The following is a 17,534-nucleotide window of genomic DNA, read 5'->3' on the forward strand; positions in this document are numbered from 1 at the left end:
AATGTTTATGTATTTCATTATTTAATTTCTAGGCAGCAACAGAGGTAAGAATTTTTTAAAATGACTTGTATCACAAAAGGATCTTGTTCTCTTGATAAAAGACCTTGGAAATTCCAGGAAAGTCAAAGTACCCATAAAATAATCAAGTTCTGCACATCGCAGGTAAAACCCTTCAGCTATTATTGAAACATAAGTATAATTACACACAGGAAAAATATATTATCAGTGCAGGAAAGATGCCTTAAGAATTTGTTGGGTTTTTCAAAACTGATGGACACGAGTGAGCTCTGATATCGTTATGCTTAGAAATGGCTTCATCCAGATCCAACTGAACACCATTAATGTTCATTTCCATACAGCCATTATAAAAGGCATTCACTGGTGTGGCGCTGAATGGAATAATATCTGTAAAAACAGAACATTAAAATATTAGCCCAATACTTTTGGCATCTTATTTGCTTACAATTAGAGGAACTATTCAGACTTCCCATTTCCAACCTAATTCTAATCACAGAGCAAAAGTTAGTAATGTGCTTCTATCCAATAAATTTATATTAAGTGACTCCTATGTATATAAAGTATTGTGCTTGGCACTGGATTCAGCACATCATGAGTTCCTCTGATTTCATAAACACAATCAGTCTCATCAAAACCTAAGATAAGTAAACACACTTGAAATAGAATAGAAAAGAGCATATTCTTACTAGTGATGTTCTACTTTATTATTTGGTCTTTTTTAAAAAGTTTTTTGAGAGAGAGAGAGAGAGTATGAGAGCAGGAGAGAGGGTCAAAGAGAAAGAGAGAGAGAGAGAGAGAGAGAGAGAGAGAGAGAGACTCTCAAGCAGGCTCCATCCTCAGTATGGAGCCTGATGCAGGGCTCGATACCATGACCCTGGGATCATGACCTGAGCCCAAATCAAGTCAGATACTTAACTCACTGAGCCACCCAGGTGCCCCTATTATTTTCTCTTTAAATTTGAGCAATAGCTTATAAGTATTTTTAAATAATTTTTTCAACTCCAAACTGTAGCTACTTTGAAATCTTTTTAAAATGCCATGATAAATATATACCCTTTATTATTGCTAGAATAAAGGCACATTTCTATATTTTCCCCCAAAATAGCTTCTTGCTGAGCATAAAACGGCAACTCATGATAGGGAATTCATTTTATGTACTGTTTGTTCTAAAAAATAATTTTAAAAATGCTTCAGTGAATAGTTTAGGGTCTTTGGGCCTTTCTATACTTTCACTTTCTTCATCAGACTGAATATTGAGGTATACCCAGGCATTCCTAAGAGCTATGGTTCATCTTAATAACATCCATCTCTCTACTTGCTTCTTTTTTGGCATCTTCTCTCCATCAATTTGGCTCCCAATGGGACATTTTTCAGAGCCTTTATTCTTCTTCCTCAGGGCCTTATGCAAAAAATATTCAGTTCAAAATTTCTACCTCTGGTTTGCCAGTACAGTGAATAAAGGCCACACTTTTCCAGGGGCTCACAGCACTTTTTATGAAACCCTTTCAAGTTTGGCTGAGCATCAAAGATTATGCCGCTATTCTAAAAATCCTCAGAATCATCAATTTTCCCTGATTTTAAATTCATAACATTAAATTCAATGTGGCTATTTTGCCTGTTAACTGATACTTTACCCATCCCACTGCTTATAGTCCTAATACCTCAATGGTCAGTTCTCCTCAATTTCTCTCCCTCTTTTCCTAACCACAGCTTACCTGAAGTCAATTTTCAGTGCATGTGCAAAAGTCCTGGAACCACTAAAATTTGATAGTTTCATCTCTTTTGAACTCTTTCATTGTCTGATTTATAAAAATTGCATTCAACTAATTTTTAAATAAGGAGGTAGATAGATTTCAATATAGAATTCATTCATTTGAACTATAATTACACTTCCTAATAATTAACCATAGTAACTTAAGTAACTTTCTAATAATTAACCATGCTAAATTTTCTATCTATCTATCTAAGAATTTTCCCTATGAGAATAACCTGAAAATGGTAGTTGAAAATATTTCTAAAAAACTTTTTCCTTCAATTATTTTTACCACTAAAGTGAAAGATTGATACCAATTTCATATTTTCCAATATTAAGTAAAAGATGAATGTGCTTTTCCTCCAGTTTTCCCTACCCTGTGGTAAATGAAATCTCCACCCATGAAATTAGGCATGCCAGATCGCCTAGGAAGGAGATCCTCACACTGCCTTTCTATCCTTTTTTTTTTTTAATTTATTTTGAAGGGGGAGCAAGTGAGGGGCACAGAGAGAGAGGAAAGGGGAGAGAATCCCAAGTAGGCTTCACACTGTCAACACAGAGCCTGATGCAGGGCTCATCTTGCGAACTTGTGATACCATGACCCGAACCAAAATCAAGAATCAGATGCTCAACCAACTGAGATGCCCAGGGGCCCCACATCCTATTAATGTTGTTTTTCACAGATAGCTCCAAACTAATCACTGTGTGCCACCTTCCCTGCCATCATCCCAGTCCAGCAGCTTCCTCCTCTGTAATATGGGGATAATACCAGCACCTGCCTCACAGGTCTATTTTGAGAATTGAGTAAGTGGATCCACTTGAAGCAGTCTGAACAATGCCCAGACTGTTCACTATCCACTGACTGCTGGTGGTATACTTGTTGCTTCTGTTGTTACTGCTCCTACAGCTGGACTGCTTCAGGAGCCCGCAGCTCATCTCCCTGCCTCCCACCTGTCCATCTCCATTCATCATGCATGGTACATTGATATACCATTTCCTTGCCTAAATGTTTTTAAAGACTTGCATGGCTCTTGCAATAAGACTCAGGACCCCAACCCAGCTCTACAAATCCCCACCCAGGTCACAGCCTCATCCTGCACTACCATCCCCTTGGCTCAATATGCCCTCATCATCCCCTCTTCTGTACATTCCTCAAGCATGTCAACCACCCATTCTGCCCACACATAGACCATTTCACTTGCATATTGATTCCACTTCCTACCCCATTACTTGGTTAAATTTAATCCTTCAATTTATCATAGTTACATCTTAGCCTTTTCTGTAGAGAGCTCATTCCTGGCCCCTACCAAGTTCCCATTTTCAGGCAATACATACTATTCTTTCATAGGAGTTACAACCATTTTAATTATCCTCAGATTTTCCTATTGGTTATTTAATGTCTACCTCTACCACTAGATTGTAAAAGGCTTAGAAGCAGGGGTCACATCTATTTTTTTTATTACCATGTCCCTGGTACCTGGGATGTAGTTTCTTAACAAATATAAGGATGGATTAATTGAAGAATAAATATTGAATTCACAAGACTATTGTGAGGATGAACTGAAATAATAAATATGTTCTGGGGGCACCTGGGTGGCTCCGTCAGTTGAGCATTCGACTTCAGCTCAAGTCATGATCTTGCTGCTCTTGTGTTCAAGCCCCATTTCAGGCTCTGTGCTCACAGTTTGGAGCCTGGAGCCTGCTTCTGATTCTGTCTGTCTGTCTCTCTCTTGCTCTCTCTGCCCCTCTCCCACTCATGCTCTGTCTCTCTCTTTCTCCCTCTCTCTCTCAAAAATAAACATTAAGAAAATAAAAATTAAAAATATGTTCTCACTAGGATAGTCAAATGCAGCAAAACTTGGTTAGTTTTAGCTCACTATTAAGAAAAAAAACTAAATGTATCAATAAAATGTCAATATAAATCCCCAGGAAAAGACTAATAGATACTGGAGTTTTGTCTTACCTTTCTAATGTCCTTTTACTAAAATGACATATTTAAAATACTATCAATTTGGGGCGCCTGGGTGGCTCAGTCAGTTAAGTGTCTGACTTCGGCTCAGGTCATGATCTCACGGTTTGTGAGTTCAAGTTCCCAGTCAGGCTCTGTGCTGACAGCATGGAGCCTGGAGCCTGTGTTGGATTCTGTGTCTCCTTCTCTCTCTGGCCCTTTCCCACTCGTGCTGTCTCTCTCTACTTCTCAAAAATAAATAAATGTAAAAAAAAAATTAAACACCTAACATTTAAAAAATAAAATAAAATACTATCAATTTGATTAAAAACATACTGTTAAAAACTTTTTAAAAATAATTTTGAAACAAAAGCAAGAAGATACCTGGAAGGCCACCCAAGTAAGTGGCCACTGTTTCTTTCATTGCTTTGTCCAAAATGGCAAGTTGACTTTGAAGGCCTTCGGAGTAGACGATATGATTTTTAAGTGAAGTCAACAGCTCCAGACTAGTTCTGTTGACGCTTACTTCCAGATGGGATTGTTGATAGGAACACAGATTTATGGCCTCTATCCGAGATACTACCATATTTTCAACAGATACCAGGATATCCTGAAAAACAGAGTAAAGACAAAATATAAGCAAGTATTAATGGCAATGCCACTTAAGAGTGTCTTTGAGTTTTTAAATTCGAAAATTGAATTTCAATGAGGAAAAAACAAGTAAGATAAAGCCTCCCAGCTTAAATTAAAAAATATTATAATAATCATAATTTTAAAATATATATTAGCTTTACAAATTTCAGGGTCAGCTAGGATGTAAATGTATAGTGGTTTCTGAAAATTCAGTAAGCCAAGAGAGTTGTTTCACTGAACTCATGTCTTAAGCAATATTTTTTCTGTTTGTGGGCCTTCCTAACTTCAAAACTTACATATGAAAAAGGAAGGAGCTGAATAACTCTTTGTTGGGGAAAAGACTAGGGAAATTTAAAGTGCGTTAGTAAGCAAATGCCAGCAAGACTGAGAGGTTTTTGTGTGCCACACAAGCAACCCTGTAAGACTTGGGGGAAAGTGAGAGAAGACACCCTCAGAGGGAAAAGCCAGGGAGCATAAGCAGTAAGTCAGCGTAGTCACCGGAAGATATTCAAAAGAGAAAATGTCTTCATTTTGTTAACTTTTCAAACTGCTGATACACAAAATCACTCAACTTGTTGGGAGTGATCTATGCATATAACTCATGTGTGTGTAGAGGAAATGTAAAAAGACAGAAAATAAAATCAGAACCAGGAATATGGATGTTATGAGATGGTAGGTAGAAAGAGAGTCTGAAATATTCATTAAAGAATCCAAGATACCTATGGTAAGTTTATACTTCACAAATGCAGGTTATTTGAGGAAATCTGTCACTGTTTATTCATGTCTATGTCCTTGAACTCACTAAAAGTGTTAAAATAGTCAGCTGACAAACTGTTCCAGAATGGTCAGTAGTAGGTGACATGATGTTATGAAACACTGCACACTGATCTTGAGAAGTCAATCTGACATGAAGAAGAAGGAGAAGGAAGAGGAAGAGGAAGAGAAAGAGGAGGAGGAGGAGGAGGAGGAGGAGGAGAAGGAGAAGGAGAAGGAGAAGAAGAAGGTGGAGGAGCAGGAGAAGGAGGAGGAGAAGAAGGAGGAGGAGGAGGAAAGGAAGGAAGGAAGAAGAAAGAAGAGGAAGAAGGAAGAAGAAGCCATCATGGAGTCAAACACAGAAAAGATCAAATAAACATCAAAGACATGGCATGCCTTAATGTCCTCTACTGAACGGATATAGTGCTGAAAATAGGATTTCCATTTTGTTAAAAAAAAAAGGCAAACAAAAAGCTGAAATCTAAAGTAGTAAGCTCCTGTAGTAGACTGGAGATAAGCATTCAGCAGGATCTCTTAGGTTGCTTAGGCTTAACCACTTAACCACCAGAAACTCCTTTCACTCATCATTAAGCTGCAAACAGCACATCTTATTATTACAGACATTATTCAATTATATGTCTCTTTCCAAAAGCAAGAGAGAACATCTAAGCCAACCTGGACACAAACGCAAGCTTCTTGCTGTAACTTGTTGGAATCCACTGTTGATGACACATAGTCAGAACTATTAGCCTCTAATAGAAGGCTAAATAATACAGATCTTCTGATAATGCTCATGTTTCCTTTTATCCAAGAGGGTTTTTTTTTCCTGTTCTTCCTCCTAATTTCAAATCAGAGTTGCCAGCAAGAAGCCATAATTTTTTCTAGTTCTTTCTAATTTACTCATGGGAGAAAAGATTAAGAGTGCCAGAGAGCACAAAACATCATAATTAGGCACAGCATACTTGTGACTGAGTCTTAATCAGAATCACTCTTATGTTGTTAGTACAGACTAACTCCCATGATACTTCCAGAATTCTAAATAAAGGTGGATCTCTATGTATTCTGGGAAGGCTCAAGGCAGCCAATGTGTGAGTCCCACTAATCTTGGCTGTAGATGCAGTAACAGGCTTTTCAATTTCTCCTCTCTACTTCTTTAATCAGACCTTGGAAATAAGCCAGCAAGAAAGTAATAATAATGGACATTTATGGAGTCTTTACTAATGTGCTAAAGATTGTGCCAAATACTTTACATATGTTATCTCATTTAATCTTCAAAATAGCACTTTGAGGTAAATACTGCTAATATATCCATTTCATAGATAAAAAAGCAAAACAAAACGAAAAACGAGAATCACAAAGGTTTAGTAAAGTTACCTGAAGGTTTTCAGAGGTGGAGTCTACCAAAGACAAGGCAAAGGGCACGCTGACACCGGAAACCAAGGCAAACATAACACCAGTGCCCGTGGATGGACGAATGTTCAAGGACACATTTATTTGCCAGTCCTCGGCGTTGGATAAATTATCTGTTTAAACAATAAGACATAAACAAAACAAAACAAACAAAAATAAACAATAAGACATAAGCAGGATCAGTATACTCCTAAAGTATGCCAGAAGGAATTAGTACTATCTTATTCATACCTAAGCCATTAAAACAAGTACAGATTTTAGCTCTCCTTTCTCAATGATCTATATAACCTAGGCAAAAAACAAAAACAAAAAACAAAAGCCATTTTTTTGAAATGCAGGCAAAAAATAAAACCACATGAATGAAGCCTCATCCTTCTGTTTTTTCTAAAATAAAATTCTAGATGTGGTATTTCAGATTATTATGTATTTTCCCCGTTTGCTCTTTTACAGATATTCCTTCTGCCTCTATATTCACCACTGGTCAAATCTCAGAGTGGTTATATTTGAAAGCACACATCTAGAAGGAAGTTCACTGAATTTATTGTAATATTTCTGAGGGAACACTGAGGTATAGCTGTGGTCACCATTCCACCACTCCTCATCCATAAAAGGAGGCAGGGGGTTAGTTCAAAGCAGGGGGAAGGTAAAATAGGATTTATACAAAATAGGGGAGTTAGATAGTTTGTTTGAAAGTAGAGAAATACTCTGAAATCAACTCTGGATTCTGAAATTCTAACAGGGACTCTTCTGCGATTCTCTTGTCATAATAGTTCACATTGTTTTTATTCATTACTGTCCTTCCCACTAGAGTGCAGCCTCTACGTGTTTCTTCTACCACTTTGTTTTCCACAGTCGTCACTCAACAAATATTTGTTGACTTAATATGTTTCCAAAATAGTGTAATTCCTAAAAATGTTAATTCACAATTTGAAGTCTTCCTTATTTAATAAGAAGTAATACATAACAATAGCCTAAATATCACTTGTAGATTTTGAAAAGGTGAATGTGAATGGAGAAAATAATGAGCCTTGACAAGATGATCTTCCATTTAGCCACATCTAATGCTATTACATTTTTTTCATTATAATCCTTTAATTTCCACCCGTAAGAAAAAATATATATTATATAAGTTGAAACTTTGAAATAAGTAAATTTATGATATTAACAAACTCAAAGTAAAATAAACATGCAAATGTACCAAAATTATAATGTAACATTAAATATTAATTTAAAAGTGGTCACCTTCTGGTAGTATGGTACTGGCACAAAAACAGACACTTAGATTAATAAAACAGAACAGGGAATCCACAAATGGATCCACAAACATATGACTGACTCATCTTTGACAAAGCAGGAAAGAATATCCAATGGGATACAGACACAGATCCAATGGTGTTGGGAAAACTGGACAGCAACATGCAGAAGATTGAACCTGGGCTACTTTCTTACAACATACACAAAAATAAACTCAAAATGGATGAAACACCTAAGCGTAAGACAGGAAGCCATCAAAATCCTCGAGGAGAAAGCAGGCAAAAACCTCTTTGACCTCAGCCACAGCAACTTCTTACTCGACACATCTCTGGAGGCAAGGGAAACAAAAGCAAAAATGAACTGTCGGGACCTCATCAAGAAAATGCTTCTGCACAGTGAAAGAAACAATCAACAAAACTAAAAGGCAACCAACAGATGCTGGGAGAAGATATTTGCAAATATATATAACCTATATCAGATAAAGGGTTAGTATCCAAAATTGATAATTTATTAAACTCAACACCCAAAAAACAAATAGTCCAGTGAAGAAATGGGCAAAAGACATGAAGAGACCCTTTTCCAAAGAAGACATCCAGATGGCTAACAGACACATGCAAAGATTCTCAACATCACTCATCATCAGCAAAATAAAAATTAAAACCACAATGAGATGCGACCTCACACCAGTCAGAACGGCTAAAGTGAACAACTCAGGCAACGACAGATGTTAGCGTGGCTGCAGAGAAAGAGGAACCCTTTTGCACTGCTGGTGGGAATGCAAACTGATGCAACTGCTCTGGGAAGCATTATGGAGGCTCCTCAAAAAATTAAAAATAAATCTACCCTATGCCCCAGCAATTGCACTGGGTGTGCTGTTTTGAAGGGGCACATGCACCCCAATGTTTATAGCAGTGCCATTGACAATAGCCAAAGTATGGAAAGAGCCCAAATGTCTATCACCTGATGAATGGATAAAGAAGTAGTATATACACACAATGGAATATTACTTGGCAATCAAAAATAATGGAATCTTGCCATTTACTACAATGTGGATGGAACTGGAGTGTATTATGCTAAGTAAAATTAGTCAGTCAGAGAAAGACAAATATCATTTGACTTCACTCATATGTGGAACTTAAGATACAACAGAGATGAACATAAGAGAATGGAAGCAAAAACAATATAAAAACAGGGAGGGGGACAGAACATAAGAGACTTTTAAATATAGAGAACAAACTGAGTGTTGGAGGGGTTTGGGGTGAGGAGATGGGCTAAGTGGGCATAGAGCATGAAGGAGGACACTTGTTGGGATGAGCACCGGGTGTTATATGTAGGGGATGAATCACTGGATTCTATTCCTGAAATCATCACTGCACTATATGCTAACTAATTTGAATATACATTAAAAAAAACGTTGGTCACTTCCAAGTTATCCATGAATGAAATAACAAATTACTTATGAAGGCTATTTTTATCAGATAAAATATAACTATTTTTATTTTCTTTCTAGCGAGATTTTCCTTCAAGCAAATTATTGTGGGCCTAGTTTTTTCCTGTATTCAGTCATCAACCCTAATTAAAACATTTTTTAAAAAACGTTTCATATACAGAACAGAACTAAAGTTAAAGACATTGCATTAATTTATACTAAGAATACAGAAAGTACCAGAGTAAGATTTCTCCTTAAAACTGTAGCAAAACTTTTTTTTTTTTTAGACAGATAAACACATTTAAAATACATTTTTTTTTCTTGGGGCACCTGGGTGGCTCAGTTGGTTAAGTGTCCAACTTTGGCCCAGGTCATGATGGTTGTGGTTTAAGTCCTGCATTGGGCTCAAAGCTAACAGCTAAGAGCCTGGAGCTTGCTTCGAATTCTGTGTCTCCCTCTCTCTCCGTCCCTCCCCTGCTCACACTCTGTCTCTCTCTCTCTCTCTCTCAAAAATACACATTAAAAAACATATATGTATTTTTTTCTTAAAGTAGAAATATAAGATTAACATTAAATTTATAATGCAAAATAATGAACTCCTAAACCGAAAAAGACAAAGAACCTAATAAGATAATTCAGATATAAAAATAGCTAATAAACATGTGGAAAGATATTCAACTTTGGTAGAAATTGGGATAATAATATTTAAAATTACAAGATAATTTTTCAACTCTAAGATTGGAAACAAATCTCAAGCATAAGTCTTCTTACTCTGTTGGTAGAAGTACAAATTCATAAAACATCTTTGGAAAAGAATCTGAGCAACAGAAACTATACATTTGAATAATCTTTGATGGACATAACCTAAGATTCTCTCCTACAGAATTATATAAAAATACAAAGATGTATGCCCAAGGATATTACAGAAATATTATTTATATTTTGTATTTTTATTTTTAAATTTTTATTTTATTTTATTTTATTTTTAAGAGATAATATATATTTTTTATGTTCCTCCTATACCATGATCTTTTATTTTTTTAATTTTTTTAATAGTTTATTGTCAAATTGGTTTCCATGTAACACCCAGTGCTTCTCCCCATAATTGCCCCTCACCATGACCATTACCCCCTCCTTCCCGCCCCCTCCCCCTTCAGTCCATGGTTCGTTTTCAGTACTCAGTAGTCTCCCTTGATCTGTATCACAAAAACCTGGGTCAGTTTGGGAAGAGCTCCTGTCCTGCTTAGAATGTACAGAAAAAAGCTGGGAATAGCACTGTTCCTGGCCTTAAAACAACAACAAAAGACCAATTATCTACATAAACACAATTTTTCTTGAACTATCAAAGAGCTGAGGTTGCAGAGCCACCAACTTGAAATCTGAAGAAAGACAAGTGCTTCCATGAAGACACAGTAAGGGTTTACCCTCTTACCCAGAGCAGACACCTAGATGCTACATAATTTGATAGGAAGAATTTAAATAAAAATACTAACACACTGCTGATATTCCAAGTGGTGGCTCGTATGAGAATACAGAAGCGCTGAGAACTGCAGGCACATGAGGAATCATACCCATTTATAGGCTCTTCTTCATGGACCTTAAATGGGTACTCAAGAGAAAAATGGGGCGGAGAAAGAAATCAAAGAAAGCTTCCCTCCTGGTGCAGGCCTAGAGGAGAGGAGCAGCAACCTGCAGGAAGTGTAAAAAGTCCCAACCAAATCCTTCTCTGTCTTTTCTAGGGCAACAAAAGCCTTACAGCTTTGGGAAAAAGGCAACAAACCTTGTCACCATTAGGACACATGCAAAGACCCAGCGCTTCTACAGGGTAGGGAAAGGAAACTGGAAAAAACAAAATAAACAACCAAAAAGCACCTACCACAGAAAAGGAGCAGAAAGATATCTTGAGTCTTGACCATTAGATATCTCCCCCACTGGTGGTTGGAAGGGGGACAATGAAAAGTCCAGGGATACAATACCTGCCCAAAACGGAATCTGTATCAGAACATTAGAGAATGCTCCCCAGATCCCGCTACCATGCTAGCAAATGTCAAGTAACAAGAGCATTCTTCTGGGGTGAAGCAAGACCATGGAGAGGCACTTTCTAAGGTATCCTAAATAGAATACTTAAAGCTAAAGATAGATCAGCTATTAAGAAAAATCCTCTGGTAAACCATTTCCTACCATAAACACAAGGTAACAATAAGGGAATTTGAAGGGTACTCATTGAAACAAGAAAGCTTAAACAGCTCAACTCTTGATGAGACTGATTCAACCACTTTATTAAGGGCCTAGGAAAAGCAGAAGTATGCTCATTTCCAGACATAAATATTATTTATCTGGCTCTTCTATTCTACATAAGATGCTAGTCTTTAAACCAAAAATTATCCAATTCAGAAGGAAACAAAAACAACTCATCGTCAAGAGACAAAGCAATCAACATGACCAGACTTAGATACAACACAGATATTGGACCTATCAGACAGGGAATTTAAAATAATTATGATTAATAAGTTGAAGGTTCAGGTAGAAAATATGGACAGATGGGCAATTTCAACAGAGGGGGACATTTTAAAAAACAATCACATGAAAATGCCAGAAATGATGAATCTTTTTGATGTATTAATCAGTAGACTCAATACAACTGAGAAATTGGTGAACCTTAACATATGTTAATTGAATTTACTTGAAATTAATCAGGTTACGTGCCAATAATCCTTAAATAATAATATAAGCATATTCAACTGCCATTTCACCCTAACATACTGCAAAAAGTTAATTAAAATATATATATAACAATATGATTAAGTCTAACACTATTTCTGGTACATACTAAGTATTCAATAATGTTTACTGAAGGAATTACGATAGACTGTCAATGAACAAATTTAGTCACTACTGAGAAAAGAGAAGTAAAATGGGAAATCACTTACTATAATCTATGTTAAATTGGGCAACTCCAGAACCAGGATAGTAGGAACCCTTCTCCACAGTGACAAGGCAATGCTTATTTTGTTTTTCTTGAATAATTTCCTTTACTCCCGAAGCTCCTTGATTCATCAAATTCCAGCCTCGTATACATCCATCTAGACGAGGGTTAATCTAACAAATGAAATAGAGGTCAAGGAGTGCATCTTAAACAAGTCAGACTCAGAAGTGGTTTAATTGATTATAGATGCAGTTTTCATTTAGAAGGAAAACTCTTTCTTTGATGACATTTTAAAGTATCTTAAATATTTTGAATTTCATCTAGTTTTTGAAGGCATCCTTCTTTTTCAGTAACAGGGAGCTTATGCCATCCAGACCTCCACGGGGATCCTAATGATTTTTAACACCTTAATCCCTACTTGCCTTTCCCAGCCAGAGAGAATTTTTTTGCTCTCAAGTCCCAGGTATGCTACTAGGTGTGGCCCTGGGCTGAACGCTGCTTTCTTTAATTGCATTTATAGCATAGGTTTGTCTTGTCATCAGACGCTGACCCTCTTCAAGGGCAAAAGTGTTTGCTTTCTTTAGTCTCCAAGAAAGCATCCAACCAGACCCAAGACACACAGTAGCCATTTCATAAATAGCTTTTGAATAATATACTTTACTTTTAAAGTGTCTTGATTTATCAATTTCAAAGGAACAGATATATTCACTCTGACATGAGTTAACAAATTCAGGTTTTATATCATATTTCAGAAATCTTTCAAAAGCTATGGTAACTGTGAATTGCCATGAGTAAAAGATAGATATAAAATAGTAAATATTTAAGTAAAATCAGCAAGTATAATTGGCAGGGCCATGACTTCAAATAAAATATTTAAAACTCTTCAAGGACAGTGATTAGTCTCCTTCATGAAACCTATTCCATGGTATTAGACAAACATCATATGCAGAAAATCATCTATTACAGATAACTTCAATTTATGACAGGCTGAAGTTGTACTCCGAGCAAAGATTTTTTTTTAAGATTTTTAGAAGTTCTACCTTATATGCTATTCCATGTCCAAAATTTAAGTGCTAAAATAGACCTAAGAAAATTCTTTGACTGGATTCTACAAAATATTATATTTTTGAACTCAAAAATATATCTGTATGTGAGAGTAGCTGAATACGGACACTGAATATATTAACACTGAACTAATGCTAGAGAACTGAGAAGGCGCCTACTTCTCCATCAGTAACACTGGGGGTTCAAATGGGCTCCAAAACACTACATTCATTTTCTTATTTCCTTCAAACAATTTCAAGGATCACTATGTTATTTGTCCCTGTTCAATTCAAGTTGTCACAGTTGGTGTGTTCAACTAAATAACTTCTTTTGACTCTAAGAAAAACACATCTTCAAATCTATTACAGACAAGAGGAACTCATCCAAGATAAGTGATAGAAGCTTGGATCATTACCGGTCTAATGAGTTCATTCTCCCCCTTCCGAGGCAATCCTGCAAAATAAACTTTAGTTTCTAGAAATCCATTTGTAGGCTTAAAAAGGCTTCCAGGTTTATTTATATTCATTACGGCTTCTTTGGCTATTTTTACACTAATACTGTATTCTAATTCTTCCACAGAGACCTACAATTAAAAATACAGAAATTATCAAACAACCAAATATCACTGTATGTCATTTGAAACACTAAGATGGAAAAATCCTGTTAATTTTCCAGTAAGTAAATTTTCAAAATATTCTTTTAAAGTAATAATTTATTATAAACCCATTGAAATGTCTAATTACTATATAGGTGGTAAAAATGTGTTTTAAAATGATAATTCTTGTATGAAAATTAAGTGACTATTTTAAAGTAAAAAAAATCAGTATTACTCTTTTAAATTACACACAAATTATACTTTATTTCAAAAATCAAAAGTAATCGAGGTCATAGGAAACCACAATACATAAAATTAAATTGGGTTTTTCCAATTTTGAAAGTGGTTTGGGTTTTTTAAAAAGATTGAAAGTGGGGCGCCTGGGTGGCTCAGTCGGTAGGGCGTCCAACTTCGGCTCAGGTCATGATCTCATGGTTCTTGGGTTCCAGCCCCGCATCGGGCTCTGTACTGACAGCTAGCTCAGAGCCTGGAGTCTGTCTTCGGATTCTGTGTCTCCCTCTCTCTCCGAACCTCCCCTGCTCATGTTGTTTCTCTCTCAAAAATAAATAAAACATTAAAAAAAAGATTGAAAGTGATGGGAAATAACAATAAAAAAAAGCCTCTCAAAAGGCAACTTGAAGAACCCATCTCCTCAAGCAAAACCCCAGCACTCAAAATGCAAACTCTTCTTTTATTCATCAGTAATAGAAGTGAAACAGTAGGCATGTTAAAGCACAACAGGAAAAGAAAAATTATGCTCTAAAGTAAAATAACTTTGATGACATTTACAGATTTCAAGTTGGTCAATGCTCTGTCCTCAACACAGCCAATCAGCATCATTTTACTCAAATGATGATTCCCTCCTGGAAAGATGTTACATTGGCCTCTAGAACCTCAGTCTAGCCTGCTTCTAGAAGTCTTACCACTCCTTCTCTGTCTCTTTTGGGGGCTCTTCCTCTTCTTTTCAACCTCTATAATAAGACCCAGGGCTCGGTCCCCAGATCTCTTCCTCCTAGTCATGCCAATATTTTTAAATGGGGGCTCTACTGTCCCACTATTGGGCATTTGGGAAATTTGAGGGTGGGGTGTACTTTGGGGGTACTTAGCTGTTGCAATGAATAGGATACATGCTGGCATTGCAAGATGCTGGATACCCTGTAACAGGCAGGATCATCATGCAAAATAAACAGTAAAACAGCCAATATCCTGCAAACCTTCTGAATATCCCTACAGGATATTCATGTAGCGTATACTCATGCTTATCTGAGTATCTAGATAGATAAGTTTTTATCTATTTTAAAGTGAAGGCTGGGCACAAAAGTATATCCAGAATCTGGCCACTTCTCACCACCTACCATCAACGATCTAGTCAGAGACACAATGTTTCCTCCACGGAGTTACTACAGTGGTCCAGTGGTCTTGTAAGCCCATATCCTGTCCATTCTTACTCTCTACTACCTAATTTCCACAAAGACATCATGCCCTGATTAGGTTTTTTTTTTTTTTAATGTTTACTTGTTCTGAAAGAGAGAGAGCCCAAAAGCCGGAAAGGGGCAGAGAGAGAACGAGAGCAAGAGAACCCAAGGAAGGTTTCACACTACCAGTGGAGAGCCCGACGTGAGGTTCAATCCCAAATCAGATTCTAAGCTCAATCAACTGAGCCACCCAGGTGGCCCTAGGAATATCTTTTAACACCTGCAAATTAAATCATGTCACTTCCTAAAATCATCTTAGGTCTTTCTACTTAGCATAAAATCTAATAGAGATGGCTCTACCTGGTTTTATTCCAGACCGCATTTCTAACCTCACTCTCCCTCCCTTACTCCACTGCGTCTGTACTGACCTTCGTGTTGTTCCTCAGCTACAACAATCACATCCGCTCGCCTGATGCTCTGTGCGCTGTCCACATGGCACAGAATCATCTCCCCCCATATTGTCTCATCATCTGTGCCCTCAAGTCTCCGGTCAGATGGAATCTCACTGGGACGGCTTTCCTGACTGCGCATGCGCACTCACTATCGTGACTCTCCATCACCGGCCTTGCTTCCCTTACTCCTCCAGGCACCCAGCACTGTCTGACTCAGCTATTTGTTGACGGGGGTTAACATCTCACCACTAGAACGCAAGCGCCACAAGGGCGTGCATTTGTTTTAATCACTATTATAGCCTCACCACCTAGAAGAAGGAATAACACATAAAGCGCTCAATAAGTATCTTTTTGAATGAATAAAATTATGCTACAAAGTACAGATTTCCCACCAATATTAGAATTATACCCAAATATGAGATGTAATGACTTATAGCAATATTTACTTCTATGGTTTATAGCCATTTTAATTAACAATTACCCACATTCTATTTATCTCAGTTACCACGTCCTAAATTCTACATTTTAAATTCTTATTTTTAAAGTATTTTATGTGAAATTTTACAATTATTTAAAATTAGTGAAGCAAATGGTACTAAGTGAACAGTCTAGTTCATTTAATGTAATTTAAGTATTAATGTTTAGTGATTAATATAACTTAACTTTGTCAATTAAGGTGTTTACTTAAAATATGTATTTATTTGACATAATTTCTGTGGCTGCATAAATTTGTTTGAAGCTGTACAGTTTATTAACAAGCCATCAAAATTATAAAATGGTAAAATTACCATCAAGTAATATTTCTTAAATGAGAGATAGGGAGTAAAGTAACCCTATGTATATGGTGGGGGAGAAAATTCATAAATTACTAAAATGACAAATTAAGAATTTTTAAAAGCTAGCCAGCATCGAATTTATTACCAGATTAAAGTTCTTCTCTGATTTGCTTATTGTTCTTAAATTTTTAATGTCAAGTTGTATTCAATTTATAAAGGGAAATTTTGTGTTTTATTTAAAATATGGGCATATCATTAAATAATAGTTTCTTTTTAATAAGGATCATAAATATAGAAGACAAAATAATGGAACTGAATACCTGCCTTCTATCCAGTCCAGAATCCTGCTTCTAACATATTATTCATGGATAAATCATTAGTAAACACTATCTGCAACTGACGATGTTAGCCTCACAGGTAAATATTTACCTTCTTATATATCTTCTGTATTATCTAAAATATATCTAAACTCTCCTTCAAACACCTGATAACTTCAATTTGTATTAATCAGAAAAAGTGTGTTTGCTCTCCTGTGCTGAAAAAGTGATTTTTAGATAGGTGATTTGGGGACAGGAGGCAATAAAATGTATTCCTCAGGAGCACCTGGTGGCTCAGTCAGTTAAGCAAGCATCTGACTTCGGCTCAGGCCATGATCTCATGGTTCAAGAGTCCAAGCCCCACATCGAGGTCTGCGCTGGCAGTGTGGGGTGTGCTTGGGATACTGTCTTCCTCTCTCTCTGCCACCCCGCTGCTCGCGCTTGCTCTCTCTTTCAAAATAAATAAACAAACCTAAAAACATGGGGGGCCTGGGTAGCTTAGTCAGTTGAACGTCCAACTTCGGCTAAGGGAATGATCTCACGGTTCATGAGTGAGTCCCGTGTGAGCCTTTGTGCTGACAGCTTAGAGCCTGGAGCCTGTTCTGGATTCTGTGTCTCCCTCTCTCTCTGCCTCTACCTGACCTGTGTGCTCCGTCTCTCTCTCTCTCTCTCTCTCTCTCTCCCTTTCAAAAATAAATAAACATTTAAAAAATAAATTTTAAAAGCCTTAAAAATGTATTCTTCAGGACGGTGGAGGAATAGTTGGATGCACCAAGTATTTGACATATAGATGCAGTAGGGAAGATGTAGC

General features: G+C 36.7%; 1 protein-coding gene across 1 annotated transcript in view; it reads right to left on the minus strand.

Annotated features, from left to right (window-relative positions):
- PROS1 (protein S) overlaps positions 1-17,534 on the minus strand; it is a 67,412-nt gene continuing 49,878 nt past the window's right edge. The window contains exons 11-15 of the mRNA XM_029939162.1: positions 13,584-13,751; positions 12,129-12,297; positions 6,480-6,628; positions 4,104-4,329; positions 1-405 (exon numbers count right to left, since the gene is read on the minus strand). Of these exons, the coding sequence (XP_029795022.1) occupies positions 242-405; positions 4,104-4,329; positions 6,480-6,628; positions 12,129-12,297; positions 13,584-13,751 (876 nt within the window). The 3' untranslated portion in view covers positions 1-241. The remainder of the gene's footprint in view (positions 406-4,103; positions 4,330-6,479; positions 6,629-12,128; positions 12,298-13,583; positions 13,752-17,534) is intronic.

This window comes from Suricata suricatta, chromosome 5, assembly GCF_006229205.1.
Source record: "Suricata suricatta isolate VVHF042 chromosome 5, meerkat_22Aug2017_6uvM2_HiC, whole genome shotgun sequence".
Classification (NCBI taxonomy): domain Eukaryota; kingdom Metazoa; phylum Chordata; class Mammalia; order Carnivora; family Herpestidae; genus Suricata; species Suricata suricatta.